Source organism: Cimex lectularius, unplaced genomic scaffold (genome assembly GCF_000648675.2).
Source record: "Cimex lectularius strain Harlan isolate CLEC.00 unplaced genomic scaffold, Clec_2.1 scaffold128, whole genome shotgun sequence".
Classification (NCBI taxonomy): domain Eukaryota; kingdom Metazoa; phylum Arthropoda; class Insecta; order Hemiptera; family Cimicidae; genus Cimex; species Cimex lectularius.
Window position 1 is genome coordinate 459,030 of NW_019392876.1, and position 21,222 is coordinate 480,251.

Genomic DNA, 21,222 nt, shown 5'->3' on the forward strand with positions numbered 1-21,222 from the left:
TTTCGTGGTCCGCTTGACGAATTAATATATTACAATTAATTAAGGTTTTTAGTTGAGATAAAAAAGTCAATGGCACGAGCGGGATTCGAACCCACGATCTTCAGCTAGATACGCCGCTGCTCTACCACTTGAGCTATCGTGACCTCGGCCACGGATATCCGAGTGGATCGAGGTCAAGATAGCTCAAGTGGTAGAGTAGCGGCGAATCTAGCCGAAGATCGTGGGTTCGAATCCCGCTCGTGCCGTTAACTTTTTTTCATCTCAACTAAAAACCTTAATTAATTGTAAAGTCTTAATTATGTTTACTCATTTTATATGTCAACAAACATACGATCGTTGTAACATCTGTTGAATGCATCTTTCCCGCATTTGTTTGAAAATGTTTTCAAATTTCTTCCGTTCCATGCACAAATAGGGTTGAAATCTCGAGTGCATGCCATGTTGCAGTTCGTGTTACACTGTCCGTTATGCTGCAACTTGCACCCTGAAACAATAAGTTTCCAATAAGATTAATAATATTATTTATATTTTGTTGGATAATTGTAAATCTGTCACAACTATTGGGTGTGCTAGATGTCGCGTTTATGGTTAGAGGTTAAATTTTACAAAAAGTAATATGTACAATGTAAAAAAAATATTACTCTTGAAAGTACAAGAATTTGAATTTATCAAAATAATTTTCTATTTAAAAAAATGCTATGATATTGTAATAGTTTATTTTGTCTCTTTTGATTCACAATGATGACGTTAATAATTAACCATTTTTTAAATTAAAATTTACATATTTTTTTCCTTACTTGCATTGTTGCACTCGTTGTGTGTTTGCATGCTGCAACTATTTGAAAAAGTTTTCATTTCGCCACCACAATTTGCGCAAACGGGCCGATACACTGCTGGACATGCAATGTTGCAGTCGGCGGACAATCCAGCAACACATAAAAGTCCGACAAAGGAAACTGCAAGAAATTAAACATTTCAACATCCATTTGCTAATGTTTTGCAATACTAACCGGTCAGAAGATATGTGATCATGGCGACGAAGCCGGAGTTAAACTGTATTCTAAAAGCGCTGATTCACTTATATACTTTAAAAAAATGGTGACTTTTTTTACCCTTTCAAATTATCACGCTCGTACACTGAATCCTTGATATTACGTCACATCCGTAGAACTTAAACACAACAAAAACCATAATTATTCACCAAGGAGGAAATAAAGATAAAATCTTACTTCTCATCATTCCGGAAATTAAATATCAGCTCCATCTTTAAACAGTGATAAATAATGCGTTGTGAGCACTAATATCTATTTAATCTATGTTAATTTTACATTTATCACAAAACAATTAAGTTCATACTAAAAGATTATACTTTGAGATTAATTGTCGTTTTATTTACAAACGCAAACTTTCATAAGGTGTAGTTGTTTTTAAATAGTTTTATAATCATGCAGAAATGTATTATTAGGTATTTATTTATATATAATACCTTTATTTTAATAACTTCAACTTCGTGAAATTTAGGAGTAAAAGTAACTCAATAAAAGAAAAAATACTGTATCGAGAATAGACTAATATTAACATTACCATTAGTTGTTAAAATAAATTATTATATTATTTTATTAATAATTTTAAAACGTTATCTATATTTTATTATGTTTCGTGGTCCGCTTGACCAAATAAATTCTTTTCAAATAGCGGGATTCGAACCCACGACCTTCGGCTAAATACGCCTCTGCTCTACCACTTGATCTATCGCGACTTCAATCCGCTCGGCCACTGACTTTTTATCTCAACCAAAACCTTAATTAATTGAAAAGAATTTATTTGGTCAAGCGGACCACGAAACCTAATAAATGAAATAAACAAAATGGAGTATTCTTCATAAAAGTTCTCCGTGGCTATTTTATTTGTCGCCGAGAATAAAATGGATTACACGACATTTGAAAAATGGCAAAAAGGAGGGAAAATTCAAAAGGTGGGGTTGAGATGGGAAGTTAGTGTCCCAGCGGATCGAAGCCGCGCGAGCTCAAGTAGTAGAGCAGCGGCGTATTCAGCCGAAGGTCGTAGGTTCGAATCTCGCTGACTTTTTTATTTCAACCAAAACCTTAATTAACTGAAAAGTTATCTAAAATCATTATTCGGAGATCGTGAGATGCAGTCTGGTGTGACGTAGGTTTTAGAAAAACATTTTCTTTATCGCGCCAACGTTTCGATCTTTATTGAGATCATCTTCAGGGCCAGGGATTTATAAACATTGTTTGAATTTTACAAATACATATAGGATGTGGAGAAAAAAATTATTGTCAATTTGTATTTGTAAAATTCAAACAATATTTTAAATCCCAGGCGCTGAAGATGGTCTCAATAAAATTCGAAACGTTGGCACAATAGAGAAACTGTATTTTTAAAACCTACATCATACCAGACCGCATCTCACGATCTCCAAATAATCATTGCCTAACGGTCACTAAACACCAAACACTAATTTTTATGAAAGTGTGTTTTTGGTTGTTTACGTTTAAGGTATAGAGTGAATCAAGATAAAAAATAAATTTTAACGACAACCTAACGAATAAAATGACAACTATATTATCAGTATATTATAATATTGTGTTTTATAGATTATATGTAAACACCACACACGTTATCTAAAATGTTGTCTTCTTTTTTTTCTCTGCGAAAAATTACTGATGTGTGTATTTAAATCAGCCAATTTGGAGAAATTGATCAAATGAGATGTATAATGAATATTCCAACAGTGAAATCGTTTCACATCAGTTGTGATATTGATAACATTATCAACATATTGTTTTTACAATTATTACCACGGGGGTTGTGGTCGTTAGGCTACTGACTTTCCACGCTTGCATTTCTGGGATCGAATCCCACCATAGCTCTTGAAGTTATATCTAATTTGCATTACGTATTATCAAGCATTTTGACCCATCTTCTTTGATACCAAACCGGTATTTAGATTTTGAGGTATTTAATTTTTTTAACAATTTACATTCTAATGAAAGTAAATAATAAAATGTGCATTACAAAAGAATCGTAAGCATGTGTTGTTCGTTATTAATAAAAAATAATTACATTTTTGAAGATATAATCTTTTTAGTAAGTTAGTAAAAGGAACATTTTAGAAATATAATTATCAAAAATGAAGTTTGTTTTACATTAGCCGTTTATCCTAAAAGGATATTGACTTTGAGTGATAACAATAAAAAATTTCCCCCTGGGAACACGGGAGATATTATTTTTAGAGACGGTAGATATTTTTATCCCGGGTCGTTTGGGTCATCTTGGAAACGAAAAAAGCTGATGGTATTGCTCAAAAAGCTGAAATATCGTTTATTGGCCTTCTACTTGCGATACTTCATTCCCTAAGCTTTGCCATGGAATTGAAAATGCAATTTCTAATTCATTGGAATTTAGTACTTTACAATGAAAGTCTTAAGAGATTCTATTAAAGCGAAAAAGAATGGCGCAAATCTTCTTACGAGCTACCGCTTCTCTGATAATATTTTTCATTATTTTTATTTAAACCTTTCATTATCACTGTAGGAATTATGAAAAGCTTACTTTTATCTGAAATAAACATTCCAGTTATAAATAGCTTTGTTGGATTAAAGCCCTAATTTTCTTGTCAGACGTAAATCGATTTGGTTCTGTTTTAGGCAAATACATCATGGATGGCGGAAGCTTCGGAGGCTGTGATTACCAAATCCCCGAGAGAGGCAGTTCTGGAAGGCTGTATTCTCCTAGGTATCCCTCAAGTTATCCTAGGAACAGCAGGTGTACTTATACAATATCCGCCAGGTAAATAACGTAAACGGTTTACCTCGCTCTCTGATCTCCTTTCTCCAAACTTTGGTTTAACTTACCCAACAACATTACAACATCCCAAAATGTCTGGATGCAAAATTGTAATGTGTAATTTGTGTATCATTCATTATCTATCTTTTACAAAGTGCGTATAACTGTTCTAATTATACATATCCTCTAAATAAATTACTAAGACAATAAGTGTAATTGTTGAGAAATCGTGAGATGCGGTCTAGTGTGATGTAGTCCACTCTCAACACGACACGCAAGAAGGCACAATTACACAGAAGACACTTTGAGCCCTGAAGATGATCTCAATAAAGATCGAAACGTTGGCACGATAAAGAAAATGTTTTTCTGAAACCTACATCGCACCAGACCGCATCTCACGATTTCTGAATAATTATCGATTAACGGTCACTAATCACCACACATTTCTACAAAATAAGTGTAATGTTATCACATATCAAATGAATTTTAATATAAATAAATGGAAAAGACTTACACTAGTAAATAATTTTTTAAAATATTTTTTTATAATACGTTGTTTTTATCCTTGTACATTTAATGTGCACTATTGAGCAAACATTGTTGAAAATAAGTTTTAACTTTCGATTTGTAATTGGCTTATCATTGTGTCTCTTTCTCTGATATTTTCTCTTTCTCTCACTCTCACTCTTTCTTTATCTATCTACTTATCTAACCTATACCTAATTTACATTTCATAATAAGATGATTTAGAATATTTATAAATCACATAGATCATGTATCGGGGAGTTAATAGACTTTGTTGTTCTCCCAACTGTACGCGAAGACTAATCTTCGTTTTGTAGGTCGCGAGGCCATTTTCTCTTTAGTTGTCTGGTCGGAATAAAGGGGTGCTTTCAATTGGATAAGGACAACTCGATTTGAGTGAAAAAAAGAGGATTGTGGAAAGTAGAACATGTTTTGGGGTTATTTTTCGCACGAGAGGGGTTTTGAAGTCCTTGGGAAAGGTGATGGAGACGTAGTAAGAAAAATTGAATTTGTGCTATAGTTGGGGTCTGAGCATTTTAGATCGTAAGGATTGTATTATTTGGACTTTGGAAACGTGCACCGCATTTCTGCTCGGTATGTTCAGATTGGTTTTAGTACTGTCTTGTAGATTGTCATTTTTTTGTTTGTTGATACGTTAGATATGCATGCCAGTAGATTGTAGAGTAGTCCAAAACGTTTGTTTAATTTCTGCCGTTTTAGACTGTGTTGGTCCAGGTAATCATGAAGCTAGGTAAAATCCGTGATAGCGGTCGCACTCTGTTTTTGGGATGTGACTATTATTGAGGAATGCTGTATGTATTGACGAAGGGTGAATTGGAATTAATGGGTGCATCTGCATTCATTAAGCTTTATACGCCTGTGTTTGCTCCATTCGTCTTTTGTAAGCCATATTCCTGGAGTTACTCCGAGTTACTTGTTGTATCAGGATCAGAGCATGTTGCAATAGCACAGCTGAGTCGGTGGTGAAGGATGCGAGGGCGAGGATGGTGGGTGAAGTTGAGATATATGAGGTGTAAAGGAGTTAAAGATCGGTCGGGATATGCCGCCCTGAGGTACCCCCGCTCTCAGAGGATTAAATAGGATTATATAGATAAATAGTCAGAGTAGGCCAATCCTTGGCGGACTCTGAAGAATCGTACTCTCAGGTGATTAAAGGGAATTTCGAAGGATGGGCTTTAGGTTTTTACATTCATGGCACACGCAGTCAACGCTTGTGTCTCGTCAAGAAAGGCCCCCCCTGGCCCCTACACAATATTATTTGCGTTCGAGAGATGAGGATATGCGGTCCGCAAAGCGAAGCGTCTTCTGGGTTGCATTTTATAACATTTTTTATTTCATTATCGGTATTTTTTTGTATCTCTTTCTTTCTTTCATTTCTCTGTACGTATTTGTCAAATGCCACGCGAGTCGCAGAGATGCGGTTACTGTTTTATGCAGTGGTCAGAAACTAACTGAGGATAAAAGCTTAAGAAAAGTTGCTAGCAGATGGTATCAGTAAACCATCGACAACTGTCCCGCTTTTGACGCTCTCCTTGATTTTTTAAAGACAGATTCTAAAGGATGCCACTAGCGAATCCTCCTTTTTTTATACAGTCGCAGAGTACTGATGCCACATCCTACTGCTACTATAATCCACACATCGAAAACCTCGTTCCGATTTTTATGATTCGTAACAGAAGCATTACAAATTATTGCTTCTGTTTCGTAAACAACACGAAAACCTGTTACGTTCGGTCAATTAATTCCAATCAAAACACAATGCTATGTTGTTATTGTGTAAATTAATACATCTATACTAATAAGGAATCATTTATTAATGCAAAATAAATATCATTAAATAGAAGTATACACTTACTACCAACTGCATCTCACGATATCTGAATAACTATCGATTAACGGTCACTAATCTCTACACATTTATACACTTACTGTTGATTCTGGTAACAGTTGACAATTAGTTAAAGATATGTACATGTACAGTTGATTCCGAAATGTGTAGATGCTTTGAATACTGTTATTTCATGAATATTCATGCTCTTCGAAGAGGACAAGACCGACAATAAGCAGAGCACCGAATCTTGTTGCTCGGCGAATAACCGAGCATCCATCTCACTAGTCGGATTTCAGCGAACTTTGCTCAGCATTCGGCAAATCCTGCATATCTAGAGTCATCTTTTAACGTGTACTAGTCTATTGACTGTTTCAATGCTACAATTCATTTCCCCGCATATTACATTCGAGTTTATATCTCCATTGAGCGGTTGCTTCACACTCGAAGATGACAGGTGGCTATTTCTTCCTCCTCACTGCATAATATACAAATGAGATGTTTCCTAAGAAGCCAGTGACTGGTAAATAACCCTATCACTCCTCTGAGTAAACCCTTTTTAACTGTAACAGTGAGTTTGCCAGTCTTGGTGAGGGTTGTTTTAGCGTATGTTTACTATGTCTAGCGCCCCTATCTTTTTTTTAATACATCCTGTGATGGTTGTGACGTGGTGTAATTCCCTAATGAGTTTGATTGCTCAAGCAGATAATAATAGTGCGGTTATCGTAAATATCGAATTATGTAATTGGTAATAAATAATTCTAGGTGTAATTGGTCAATCATAATGTGCTTTAGTCTCCTCTCACTCACTCACCCACACACTCTCTCTCTCTCTTAATCTCTCCGTCTCTTTCTCCCCTCTCTTTCTTTCTGTTTCTCTCACATTCTTAATTATATCACTCGCTCCTTTTTTCTGTCTTTCTTATTTATTTGTAATTATTTCTTATGCTAGTATACATCATCATTCTATTTATTGTTTTTTATTTATTTATTTTTTGTACTGACGCATTTACAAGAAAAAGCTACAAAGTAGGGTTTTATAGCAAGGCGTATTTCATGGGAGAAGAGCTTGTAAGCGCATTAACTTGAAGAGTGGGAGTGTGCGGTGTTTGGGTTTAGATAAGTTAGTAAAGAATAAAAAAAATATTCCTCTTACTTTCAATTTCATATTTTTGACAAGATGAAAAACAAATATAACACGCAGCATTACATCATGTTCATTAATAGAAGGCGCGAATTTTGGACATTGCGGTTATTTATAAATGATCAATTTAGTCTGTACTTTTTATATGTATCTGTATTTTTTATATAATGAAAGGGATTTCTTATTTTCCTTTTCTACTTACGCAAAGTTCAGTTGCTTAACTTAAAATTTACAATAATTTGAAAGTGGTTCATCCAAATTAAAAGTTTTGCATATATAGTTTTGCAAAATAATAGATGATAACTATCCAATAGTAGGATAATAAACTATTTTTAAATTATTACGTTTCATACCGTACTATTAGCAAATTAAAAGTACCTGCAAGGTTCTACAAATTAAAAAATATAATAATAAAAATATTATAATTTTTTCAAATATATGTCAGTTAAATGTAAACAAAAAGGCTTTAGAGCAACACACAAATTTAGTAATTGAATTGATAAATAACAACATATTATGGTGTTAGTCGACACCACTTTGATATTATGTATATACACATTTAATACATAAGTTCATTTGTGCATACCGTATACGAAAATATACGGATTTATTATGTATTAACTATATTATATTATTTATTTTGTCAAATATCCATGTCGTTGAAAATCCTGTTGTATTTATTATCATTTGAAGATTTGCTGTAGCGTCATGCAATCTTTTAGTGGGAAGTAAAGTTCCGGAGTGAGAATTTACCCCGCTAGATGGTAGAACATGGCTTATCGTTTGATACATTAAAGACATAATATACTTCCATGCATAATAAATATATATGTTTATGTTGTGTGTATATATATATATATATATATATATATATATGCCTTATTTACCAACAATTATGTGTTTTTTAATTTAATTTTTATTAAATATATATATTTTATATTAAATTAAATTAATTTTTTTTCTACTATGCAAATTATTCAAGTATCAATTCAGTACATCATTTTGATTAATAGACAATACGGTTCATTAATTTAATCAAATAGTTTTTTCTTTCTTTCAGAGATGGCGGGAGAGTGCGCCTTGTCTTTGAAGAGTTTGACCTTCAAAGAGGTGACGACAGGTATATGAACTAATTGATATACTATTTATGTATTATGTACCTTCCAAAAATGCAAAAAAGGTGAAAGTGTATTGACAATACTGTTACAGTCCTTGGCAATGTTGGGACTGGGTCGGTCATCAAGAAAATTTGAGATCGCCTGTAAAAAACTTAAATATATTAAGTGTTTTGCCTTGATGATGACCAATGATGAGGGTAATAGGTCGAAAGTAATAACTGAATTTTCTTGTTTTTTAAGACCATGCTTTGATCCAGAGTGAAAAAGTAGTTGATATATCTAATACTGATATCAATTTGCTCACAATTGAGTGTACGATTTTTGGGTTTAATATGTATTTTTTGTAAGTTTTCCTAATTTTTGAATAAGAGTAAGTTCAAGATGTAGTTTAATACAAAACAAATTGGATTGTATGAAAAAGGAAGAAAACTCGCTTTTTTCTAACAATGTAAAGCATAATTTTATCTTAAATTAATTGTAAATCATTAAATCATCAAAAATTCTGGCAGTGACAAGTGAACCTTTGATTTTTCTTATAACATGAATTTCATATTTATTATTTTCAATTTACAATTTTCATACAAATGTAAACATTACGGTTACCGATGCTATGTAAAGTCAAAACTGGTCGGATAATACAGATAAATCTATGTGTCTGAACAATTAAATGATTGAGAAAACTTTTAATTTCCAGTTGTCTGACGAGAGAAGATGTCGTACGGGTGCACGACGGTCCAGGACCGCTATCGCCGGTCATAACGATTCTTTGTAACCAGGGATCAAACACCGAGATTATATCGACAACAGAAACTCTATTCATCGAGTTTACTGCGTCATCAAATTGGCCTGGACATGGTTTCTATGCCAATTATTTTTTCATAGCGAGTTCAGGTTTGTCAAAATTAATTTAGTGCCAATTGTGATTGATGTAATATTTCCTGTAATTTAGTTTAACTATAAAGCCATTTTTAAATAATTTCATTTAAACAAAAATTAATGTATTAATGTATAAGAGTCTTTTAAATTTAATTTTCTGTTGGAGAGATGCACTGGAGAATCTGGGAAAAATGGCGGTTGTTGTGTGGGTTACCCGGCCAAATAGGTCTAGAGGGTAACTAAAAAAAGAACGAAACGTCTGAGGCCGGGACCTAACATGATCCAGCCCTCTGACACACTAAAAACATGATTAATAGAATGTGGCAGCGTCAGTGACCCAGGACGACAGAAAAGCTTTTTCTAATCAAGACACTAGATAAGTGACCCTCGGAGAATCTGACTCGTAGAAGAGGGCACATCCTCACCCGATTAAGAATAGGCCATGCGATGTTGACACATGAACACTTACTTTCATGTGTATTTTTGTGCGTCATTTGATTGAAGGGTGCCTAATGCAGAGAATGCATAGAAATGCCATCAGATATGTGAATTGTGCTTGAGCTCGTCAGCAAGTATTTCCTCTGTTCTTGGAGGAATTAGGGTTTTTTTTGTTATATAGGGTGGTCCAACGTAAGCCCGAAAAAATGGATTATATTACATCTTAAGTAGAGTAACAACCAAATCGTTCTATCTAATTCCACGCGAAAGTTATCAATTTTGACGTGTTTTTTCAACAAACGCCATCCTTAAGCCATAAAATGGCATTTTTTCAAGATCTAAAAAAGTGTTCCAATTTTTAACCACATTTTTTAATTCTGCATTAAATTTTCAAGAAAAAATGCTATTTTTAAACTTATCAAACGCCGATGTATGTTTATTAAGATTTTAAAAGAAGAAGATTTTAAAAAAAGGAGAAACTTTTGATAAATTTCCAAAAAAACTTTCTCCACAAACATATTTGTAGGAGTGCCAATATCATAAAACTGTCTTCATTTAATAAGCTTTCTTATGGTGTTGTAGTCGTCCCAAAATCGTTAACTCTTCAACAGTAAAATTAACCTGGAATGTTAAAAACCGTGATTCCAATTTGTAAATTTAACGCGTACAACATTTGTGGCAAGTCTCTTTTTTTTTTCTAGTATTTTGTTTCATTATAATGAGATTTGATTTAATAAGTTTACATACATTCCTTTTTAAATCCTGCATCATCAACAATCCTGTTTAAAATTTTCAAAATCGCACAATTCACTCCTCTTTTGTATGCGTTAAATTTACACATTTGATACACGTTTTTCTTTAGCATTCCAAGTTGATTTTACCGTAGAAGCATTTACGTTTTTGGAACTGCGAGAACACATAAATAAGCGTATTAAATGAAGAAATTTTTAAGACGTTTGGCACCCTTAACAATATGCTTTTTGAAAAACAGTTATTTTGGGAAATTTATCAATAGAATATCTTTTTTTTAACAATCTTCATTATCCGTTTAATTAATAAATTACATCGGTTTTTGATAGATTAAAAATAGCTTCTTCTAATAGGGAATTTAATGAAAATTTTAAACTCTTAAAATGTGGTTACAAGTTCTAACACATTCTCTAGATCTTGAAAAATGACAATTTATGGCTAAAAGTTGGGATTTTTCGAAGAAAAAAAAAACAACTTAAAAATAACTTTAACCGAGTTGAGAGAACAGTTCAGTTGGTTGCATGTTATTTTATTTAAGATGAACAAGAATCCAATTTTTTTTGGATTAATGCTGGACCCCACCCTGTATAGATTCTTGTGTCCCTTAGTGTGATAAGTGTACATATTTATTTATTTAGAAATCGTGAGATGCGGTCTGGTGTGATGTAGGTTTCAGAAAAACATTTTCTTTATCGTGCCAACGTTTCGATCTTTATTGAGATCATCTTCAGGGCCTGGAATTTACAAACATTGTTTACATATACTCCACCACCCTAATTGTGTGTATGGTATGTTAAAAGGAATAAACATATTTACGAATGAGTGAGAGAGTGAGTGGGTTTGGCTTTAGGAACTGATGGCCTTGGGTGTTGAAATGACCTAGACAATGACTTAATGACAAGAGAGACATCTCACCCCGGTGGATTGTTGTCCCATATCATCTGGCAATGATAAAGGAGCAAGGATTATTGGTTATTATTCCCGAAGGAGGAATGACCATCGAATATTAGGATGAGGTACCTGGAGTACTAGCAGCTGGTAATTTTAAATGTCGGTGAAGTCTATTGGTTTATCAGTGGATGGAATTGAGGAGTCGCTTTCTGCAAACTATTTTTTTATTTCTTCCCTTTTATCTGGGGGAAAATTAGTCATTTCTGAATTAATTTTTGGAGCGTTTCAAAATGACGTCGATTACTTGTCGCCTAAACGAACTTCTCATTGTGTTCATTTTATAACTTAAATTTTCAAGTTGTAACTGCAAGTAAAAGTCTCGTGAGCGATCTGTAGGAATTTTCTGAAACAAACCAGTTTTCCAACATGGCCACGAGAACGCGTATGTTCTTATCCAACAAGTTAAACAAGTGCGTACATTTCCATTAATAACAAATTAATTAAATCGGAAAAAAATATCTCACCCACTTATTTTTAAATTATAGGACAATATAAGAAATATTATAATCAATATATTGTATGTAACAGAAGATGCATAAATAAAAGCTACTTGGATGTCAAATACTAGATGGGATTATTTTTCTTTCAATCAATAAAAACAAAATGTATTATAAATAAAAAGAAAGTACTCTTAATTTTAATAATCGATAAATATTAAATATTTGGGTATAATTAAAAATAATATGACAAACAATACATGCAGGTCTGTCGTCAGAAAATATTACAAACCAAAAATGCAAAATTACCGTTAATAGGTAGTAGAAATGATAAATGGTGGAGTGAGTGTGGTGTTCAATCCTTTTTTAAAAAGACAGTTCCTACTCACAGTAAGTTGTTTTGTAACGATCCGGATTTCGAGCTTTTTAGTTCATCATCAGGTTGAAGGACTTCTACAACCACGTCCCTCGACATGAATTGTCAAAGTGAACCCGCTGATACCTCCGCCAACGCGACGTTCCAGTTAGCAGTTGATTTTTTTAATGGCGCTCAATGGCGGTTCAATGAATGGCGCTCCACCACAAATGAATCATTAGGTTTCCGTTGTTTGCCATACATTGGTGAATTATCGGAAAAAGTTAGTAAAATTTTTAAACAACAAGGTTTTAGAATAGCTTTTAGAAGTACGGGTTCACTTAAAAACATCCTCTCAAAACCTAAAGACAAAGTAGACAACTTGGCAAAATATTACCAACTCAATTACAGGACAAAGCGGTAGAGAAATAAAAACAAGAGTAAAAGAACACTTGCCTAAATCGAGCAAATTTTCGGAATTTAAGGACCATCTAAAAGAAACGAAACATAATTTCAATTCAAATCTAAATGCAAGAGTGTTACATAGTTTCAACAAAGGGAAAAAACTAGATTGGTTTGAGAAAATTGAAATTAAAAAATTTAAAATTGAACATGGTGATAAATGGATTAATAATATAACAGATTGTGATCTACCTCCTATTTTAAATATGTACATTAATAATATCAAACATCCAAATAATTAAACTAATTTATTTTAATTGTTATTATTTTTAAAGTAATTTAATAATATTAAGAATTTACTAGTATAATATTTATTTGTGTTATAATTTCCACGTTTCGCACGTTCAAATTGAGCCCCATTAAAAAAATCAGCCGATAATTGGAACGTCGCGTTGGCGGAGGTATCAGCGGTTCACTTTGGCAATTCATGTCCAGAGACGTGGTTGTAAAAGTCCTTCAATCTGATGATGAGCTAAAAAGCTCGAAATCCGGATCGTTGCAAAACAACTTACTGTGAGTAGGAACTATTTTTTTAAAAAAGGATTGTTAATAGGTAGTGTAATTGTTTTGTTATTAAACCGATTGCTTATTTTTATTGTATGCTTTAAATTTATGGTCTATGTTTTAACTGCACAAGCAAGGATAAATCCGCTATTATTATTATTATTTCTATCAGTTTGGAATTAATTAATTTAATTTTTATAGAAAGATCTGTTTAGGTGTTTCGCGATACAGTATAACTAGAAAATAAATTGTAATTTTACACAAATAGATCATGTTTAAAAAACCATGTAATTATCGATTAATGTAGATGTTGTAAATAAAATTATTATCCATTACCATGGGGTATTACAATAATAAATAAATTCGCTCAGTACATTATTATAAGCTTTTGTCGTTATTATATATTATTGTCATATATTTTTAGGATTTAGTTCGATAAATTTTATAAATTTTTGTCTGTAATTACATTTTTGGAATTGAAAGCTTCCCGTAGATCCTTTCGTTGTACTTTTGATTGAGATTGTCGGAACTGGAACGTTTCCATGGGTTGCCCACGAAGGATCTGAACCAAAGAAGATTGTACATGCTCTCCGACTAAGAATAGGCCATGAGAGATTGACACTGTTCATTATATAGAGAATGGTTGCTCGATGTGCCATTTTTTGGTTCCATATAGAGAGCGGGTAGGAATGCATTGAGAAATGTACTTAGCACCGCAGCGAGTACCTGGAACTCTGTTCAGATTCGTGGAGGAAACAGGGTTGTTTTATTGTATATAGTATTGATAGTTTTGTGTATTTACGCGTCAGTGAGAGTGATGGGTTTGGACGTGTGTTATTCCTTGGCTCCTTATAGAGAAGAATGGAGGTTAGGAATACCACCTGACATTAGAACAATTTTGCTTGAGTAGTCAGCTAGTATTTACGGTTTCTGTCCCAATTTTTTGAGAAAACAGTGCTATTCCATTGTATTGATAGGTATATCTTTTAGTGTATAAGGAGAGGACTGACTGTGGGATTTTAAGTACCCAATAAATCTAAACTTATTTAAGTAATACGTACAGGTTATTCAATTTTTCTATTCAATACGTTTATTGAGTCACTGGGATTTCAATATTCTTATACTTCCGTTTGAAATTTGTTGTTTAATTTACAGAAATCGTTTTATTTTTCAGAAAATGGAGTTGAACCTGAATCATCTCCTCAATTAGGGCCTTCTGTCAGCGCCACAAGTAAGTTTTTTAAATATTAATTTGCATCGAAGGTAAAATTAGTTATTATCTTTACCCATCTTTTCTATAAATTGTTATGTACCTAGATTTCGCAAACGTTATTTTTATGGTAAGGTACAATTTATAATTATAAAAGAAATACAATGATCCTTGAACTAAAGTTAATATCTAATGTACTGGCATTGCTTTAATTAAGTTTTACGTGTTTCGCATTTTTAAAACTTATAAATAGTTAAAAATATAAATAAATTTAATTAATATTGTTTCATTTTTGAATAAATAATTTTAAATTAGCCTGAACTGGTAATGATTTTATGGTAAATTTTGCCTTTCTTTTCTAAATTTCCTATTTACTAAACCTAATATACAATGTATTCTGCCAATATTGATAAAAAAAACCTCAACAACATCTGAAAGGCTTTTTCCTTTAAAACTTTGCTAGTGGAGTTGATAACAAAATTTGATGGAATTGACTGATTCTTTCTAACCAAGAAGTTCCTTGAACGAGATTTTACTTTACGCTGTTAGGATCGATCGATTATACTTTTGGCTTGCTCTGGAAAATGTACGGACGAATTATTTATTACACGTTGTTTAATTGCAAATATCGCCATAATTGTATTTCTAATGCATTTTTAAGTTTCATGAGGTGTCCATTATTTTTTAATATTGTGAAAGTTAAAAAACAAAATTGCGGACACCTATTATTCAATTTCAATTGTTTTTGATATATTATTGAAAGTATTTAAAGCATGAGTTGACGTTAAATTTCCTTGTATAATTTATGTTTGATTTGATGTTAATTTCCTATTGGGGAAAGCTTAATGACAAATTTGGAATATCCCTTGAACCCTTTGACGTTTCACTGGCCAGGGGTAGATTCATGGAAATCAGGATTGAAATGCGGAATTTCCGTAGGTTCCAGTACAAATCAAGGACATTTGCTAATCAAGCCCGCCGTCGTGTGTAAAAGCCCGACCTTTCCGCATACTCTGGAAACTATTTGGCAATAAGATCCCCTAAATTCCAACTTTGCACTTAGTTGAATTAATTTCAATGACTACAAATTAACCCCAAAATAAGCCATTTCTATAAAAATTATTACAATTTATTGTACATAAAAATAAAAACCACAATAATAAAAAGATAAACAACATATTAGCTATAAATAAATTTAATTAACAGCTAACTGAGCTTTTTACTTGACACAAAAATTATTATTTTTCTTAAAAATAAAGTACTCATTAAATAGCTAAAATCGGTAATTTGCTCATAAAATAGTGCGGAACGACTTTGCCGGTCCTTGTATTTTAGGTTTAAATTGTCAACAAATTACTTATAAGTTAAATATTATGAATCAGCAAATGTGAGACAGTAGAGATGAACAAGTCTCTACAATACGTTAAGGGTACAGCCCGTTCATCTTGTTTATTACTTTTTCAACTGGAAATTAATTATTGTTTTGACGAGGTAGAGGAAAAGTTTTACAAGAAGAAGTTTGTCTACACAGAGGGCTATTACGCAGAATTTTGAAAGGAAAGTATATTCGTTACATAACTAAATACTTAATATAAAACCATTACAGTTGCTGCTGGAGGACTTAATAAGTAAGTCAATTAAACGATGATGAAAAAGAGAGAGCGAGAGGGAAAGAGTGAGAGAGAGGGGGTGAATGGGAGAGAGGAGAGAGAGAGAGAGAGAGAGAGAGAGAGAAAGAGAGAGAGTGAGAGAGAATGGAATTGGAATTTGAAGATTTGAATCCAAATTCGCTTTAGCAGTTGTGACTTCAAATTACATTGGCTAATGACAACATTTCGGCAACCCAATTAATCAATGGGCCAAGTTCAAGTTAAATCAAATGGTCGCAAAATCGAATTACCCATAGGTCACTGACTTAGCAGAATGTTAGTTGAATCATGGCTGAGTTGATGTAATATTTGATGATAACTTAAACTGTTTTAAAAATTGTTTCATTTATTAATAGTACAGTTATCGGTGCAGAGATGTCTGAATTCCTCAAATTTAATATTATAATGTAAACTTTTGTTTTACATTTACGTTTTCATTATGTACCTTAGGTTAATTAATACAGTCGTTATTTCTTATGGATGATGTAAATCGAAAGTTATCACTATTTAAATTTTTATAAAATATTTCTTAAAAAAATAAAGCCAACGCGGTAAAACTGGGAAATGAACCAAAGAGAATTCCTGAATATTTAAGAAACGGTTATACGGATAACTGGAGACGGTTATAATTCATGTCCAAATGAATAAACATTAAGAGATGTAGCTATTTTTCTTAACATTTCGATTTGTGCTTAAAAAATCTGGTGGTGCGCTAATTTGGCTGAGCGTATTTCATACCTTACCATGTAAACATTTATTTAAAATAATGTTCGATAGCACATTTTACAAAATAGCTTATATGTAAAACCAATTACTATTATGGAATAGGTAAATCTGGTCGATATTGTTGTTTTTTCTTAAGGTGAATAAAATAGATAAATATATTTCATAACTTACTCAAAAAAAGGTATTATTTTACGATTTCAATAAGTAATGAAAAAATTGGAGAAGTAATGTACACACAGAGTATCTCATAATGATTGCAATATGGATTTTCTAAATAAAGAATAATAGAGAAAACGTTTAAAAGGTAATCCTTAAATCTCGAGGATATTAAATTTATAAGAAAACAATTTTTTAACTTGAGGTGGAGGGTTCTGGCCTACTTTGTTAAACCAGATAATGCGCGAGCAAGCAAATTCGAAGTATATACAATACATAATTATTTTGTTTTCAGTGTTAGAAGTATCGATCACTTTTTCACTTACGAACACCTGTTATCGTCGTGAGGAAAAAAGCAAATTCATTTGTTACTTCAAAGCTTTTGACCCATGTTAATGTCACCATTAAGGCAAAACAGTCCTAAATATGGCTACAGACTGGCATATTTAAGTTTGTTAAAGGCGATCTCAAATTTTCTTGAAGACCGATTCGTCCTAACATTCCCAGGGACTATAATGGTACACTGATAGTCCTTTTAATCCAGAAAATCGAGGAATATAAAATTTTGAAAAACAAACACTAGGTTTTCCCCATATTTTGCCCTTTCCAAATGCCTCCGATTTTTTTAGTATCAATAGCAATAACTTACGACTAATCTAAAACACATGTACCTGTACAAAGGTTTAGAACTTGATAAACGCGAAATAGCTCAGATCCGGCTTCTATAAATAAGAATTGTAGGTGCAAAATAACACATTAGAAAAGTGTTTAATGATTTCAACGTTTTTTCTCTCCTTTAAAATTTCAAAAAGTCTAAACCTTGTACCAAAAATATAAAAGTGGAATTCACCTTTCTAATGGTTGTAACAACGTTGAACTTCGAAAAATTCCAGATATGTTAAGAATGTTTAAGTACAGCAGGGGGCATCGGCAGAAAAAATATGCCCTTCCCGGCGAATCCAGTCAAAAAATGTGTTTTTATTGCTTTGAAAATTCCTATTTTCAAAAGGATGATGAAGTATTTAAAACGAATCTAAATTGATTTATTCCACAAAAATGTTCTTCGTCGCATTTACTAGCAGTGGTTATTGGCTTTTGTAACGGATTATATTCTATATAATCACATACAATATATCTTCATCTTACTTAATATTTCCTTATACTAGATAAAATAAAATAATCGACGCTAAAGCGCTTATAGAACAAAGGCATTACATTTAAAAACTATTTAAATATCTTCAATATTTTTTCTCAGTTTCTAACAGTTAGTATGACAAAAATAAATAACTGAAAACGATCTACCCACGTCCGTAGCTATTAACAATTATTTCGAAATACCTCCATTTTAAATCAATTTTTAAGAATTAATTTATTCAACAAAAAATTACGTAGATTACACAATTATATTGATAACAAACTTTCGCAGATAGCTTTAACAAAAACATGATATTTAATGGCAATTAAAAGATAAAAAGTTCAAACATCAATCAAGTTGATGTTGTAAAATTTATTTTTACAGATAGGATACACAACATTACAGTTAGTTTAATCTATAACTAACAAATTCTTTGAAAACGAAAGTATCAATATTATTATGTTTTTAGCTATCAAACAATATCAAATATTAACCTCACTTTTTCTTAAAAGGAAACATAACATTGTCTAATAACATAATAATAAGAAACCTTTCCAATTAATTAAATAAAGAAATCAAGTAATAATAAAAATCTCTTCTAAAAATATTATTTCATTATTATTTCATAAAACATGGTTAAATTTGATTATAATGTATGATGGTAGTGAGTTACGTTTTAATGGGCGAATAACGACTTTTTTCAAGATTGTAAAAATTGTGTTATTCTACCACGTTTGTACACATGTTACAATTTATTTAAACAGGTTTACAGTAGTTTTCTTATTATTCATATGGAAGAGATAGAAAAGTATATAAATAACGAAAATATTTTAATGAATGGCCAAGGTTTGAGCAATAAAGAGCACCCGTGAGAGCACGTTTTTCAAACTTTTTCTGCTTAATCAAACATATAACGATATAAGAAATAGTGATTGGGCATTAATTACCTTTTCATGTTTAAAAAAATTAATTAAAGTTTGCTTACAGATTAGCGTACGGACTTGCTCCATTGCCGGCCCCAAAATATCCCCAAGGAGGCTTACATCAAGAGGGCAACACTGTATTATTTAGAATTCCTTACTTCGTCGTAACTAAAAGCTCTCTCGCCTCATCTCAAGCTTGGAATCGATTCGAATATGATTTTTACCGTAGTTCCAAACTTTATCCATAAGTATTTCAATGTACTTAAATATACCGATTAGATTGGATTAAAATTGAAACATTTTAACATAACAATGTATTAAAAGGAAAGTTGTTTTTCTCTCAATACAAGCTCGACAGAGTAATGTTGGACTGTTATGTCAGCACGGAAAAGTTAAATAACACCCTTGAACAAACTCAAATAGCCGTGTATTAATTTCCTTTTAACCTGATCGAATTAATTGGTCTAAAGATCCAACGGTTTCAATTATAATTTATTCATGTATAATTGCATAATTACAATCACTTAATCGTCTTACTGAAGGGCTAATACGATAAAAAGGATTAATTTCGAATCCGGGGTTAGAGAGGAAAGGGTTGGAAATCGATGGAAACTAACCTGACCTGAACAAAGGACAAAAGGCTCGTTTCCACATCTGTTCAACTAGTGAACAGTTTCACTGGACTAATTTTGGACTCATTTTTGTGATAGAACCATACTGGTTGTTTAATACAACAGTCGATAGAATTAATCGTTCATAAGGAATATCTTTAAAGAGAAGGTTTTGCTTTTTAAAAGGTAATTTTTTTAAGCCACCCTTAACATTAATTTTTTACAGTTTGTAAATATCGGGAAATATTTTTTCTCTACCTTAATTGCTAAAGCTTATAAGTTTTTGCGGTAAATGAAATTCGATGGTTTTAGGATTTCGAAGTACCTTTTTATTATTAAAAGAAATCATACTTCAAACATACTTCAATAATCATTCATGAACATAATACTTCCTCACTTTCATATGAATTTTGACTTGAAACAAAAGAAAAATAATTTTGTTCTTTGTCCGATAAATGAATTTACTGAGCTTTTATCAAGCAGACGTGGGAAAATTAAATTTTCAACTGATTTATTTCGTAATGCTAATCAGTGCATTCGACGCAAGTGTTTTTATGTTTTGTTTTTATACAATATGTCAATAAGAAATGTTGACCATTTTCATGCTTCACTTTAGAACGGATATTAAATTTGAAAACCTTTTTAGTGACTTGTGTAAAAATGCATAAGACATAATACATTTCATTACAATTTGTGATGGATTTTTACATCTGCAGACAAATAATAAATAATTCAGTATAACTCAATATCATAAAAAGAGAGCGTTTTTAAAATATAAAAAGATTTATCTACGAGTTGCTTTACTGTTTTTACCCAGCACTTTGTATTTCATCTTGGTCCGCTAATTCACAACTTTAAGGTAATTAAAAAATGTTACTAGCATAATATAAAAGTAAGGAACGACATGAATAAATAAATGATCTAAGTTTGAGAAAGTACACTCTTTTTGTTCTGTCGATGTATTTGAAACTTTAAAATTTGAATAAAAGTCTTTCTTTAAACCACATTTAAAAAAATAAAACCGGTTGTAAACAACATTTACTTTATTTTGACAAAGATCGTTTTTAAAAATTCCGAAGGAGATTACTATTTGGTGAACGCTGTTTGGGATTCGTTTGTGGCACACGGCCAAAAAGTCCTCTGGGGGCTATACAGCTTTGTCGCTTCTCAATAAAATTTGGAAGGCGAAGATTTTTTTTTACCAAAGCATACGAAAGTCCGTCAAAAAATCGTTTCCTGAGCTAGACTAATATTTTTCAGCAGAAAACATTATTTGAAAGTTTTTAAATAAAGTTGCTCTTGCAATGATAAGTCAAGGTAACGTTGAGAATATTTTTACTCATTTATCTTTAAGATATTTCAAATGTCTATATCTATGTTAGTATTCCAAAAACAATTAATAATTATAGTATCGTACGTTAACGTTAACAATTAATAAATTTGATTTTAAAAACAAAAACAACATATAATAAGCTAAGATAATAATATCATGTAAATATAAAACGTACGTGTATATATAATGCATATATATATTTAATTTTTGAATTATTTTTTATTTTTTTGATTTTTTAGTTCTAATGGTATATTGTT

The 21,222-nt window shown here is 31.9% G+C and overlaps 2 protein-coding genes across 2 annotated transcripts in view; one reads left to right on the forward strand and one right to left on the reverse strand.

Moving 5' to 3' along the window:
* LOC106669465 (suppressor of lurcher protein 1-like) overlaps positions 1–21,222 on the forward strand; it is a 185,284-nt gene that overhangs the window by 98,678 nt on the left and 65,384 nt on the right. Inside the window, exons 6-9 of the mRNA XM_024228964.1 lie at positions 3,675–3,816; positions 8,392–8,451; positions 9,144–9,340; positions 14,397–14,453. Of these exons, the coding sequence (XP_024084732.1) occupies positions 3,675–3,816; positions 8,392–8,451; positions 9,144–9,340; positions 14,397–14,453 (456 nt within the window). The remainder of the gene's footprint in view (positions 1–3,674; positions 3,817–8,391; positions 8,452–9,143; positions 9,341–14,396; positions 14,454–21,222) is intronic.
* LOC106669502 (turripeptide Pal9.2-like) lies at positions 332–1,072 on the reverse strand (the record flags this gene model as incomplete). The annotated part of the gene is given in 3 exon segments (XM_024228965.1): positions 332–484; positions 798–956; positions 1,011–1,072. Coding segments are annotated over 3 exon segments (334 nt in total), but the record flags the coding sequence as incomplete, so codon positions are not given.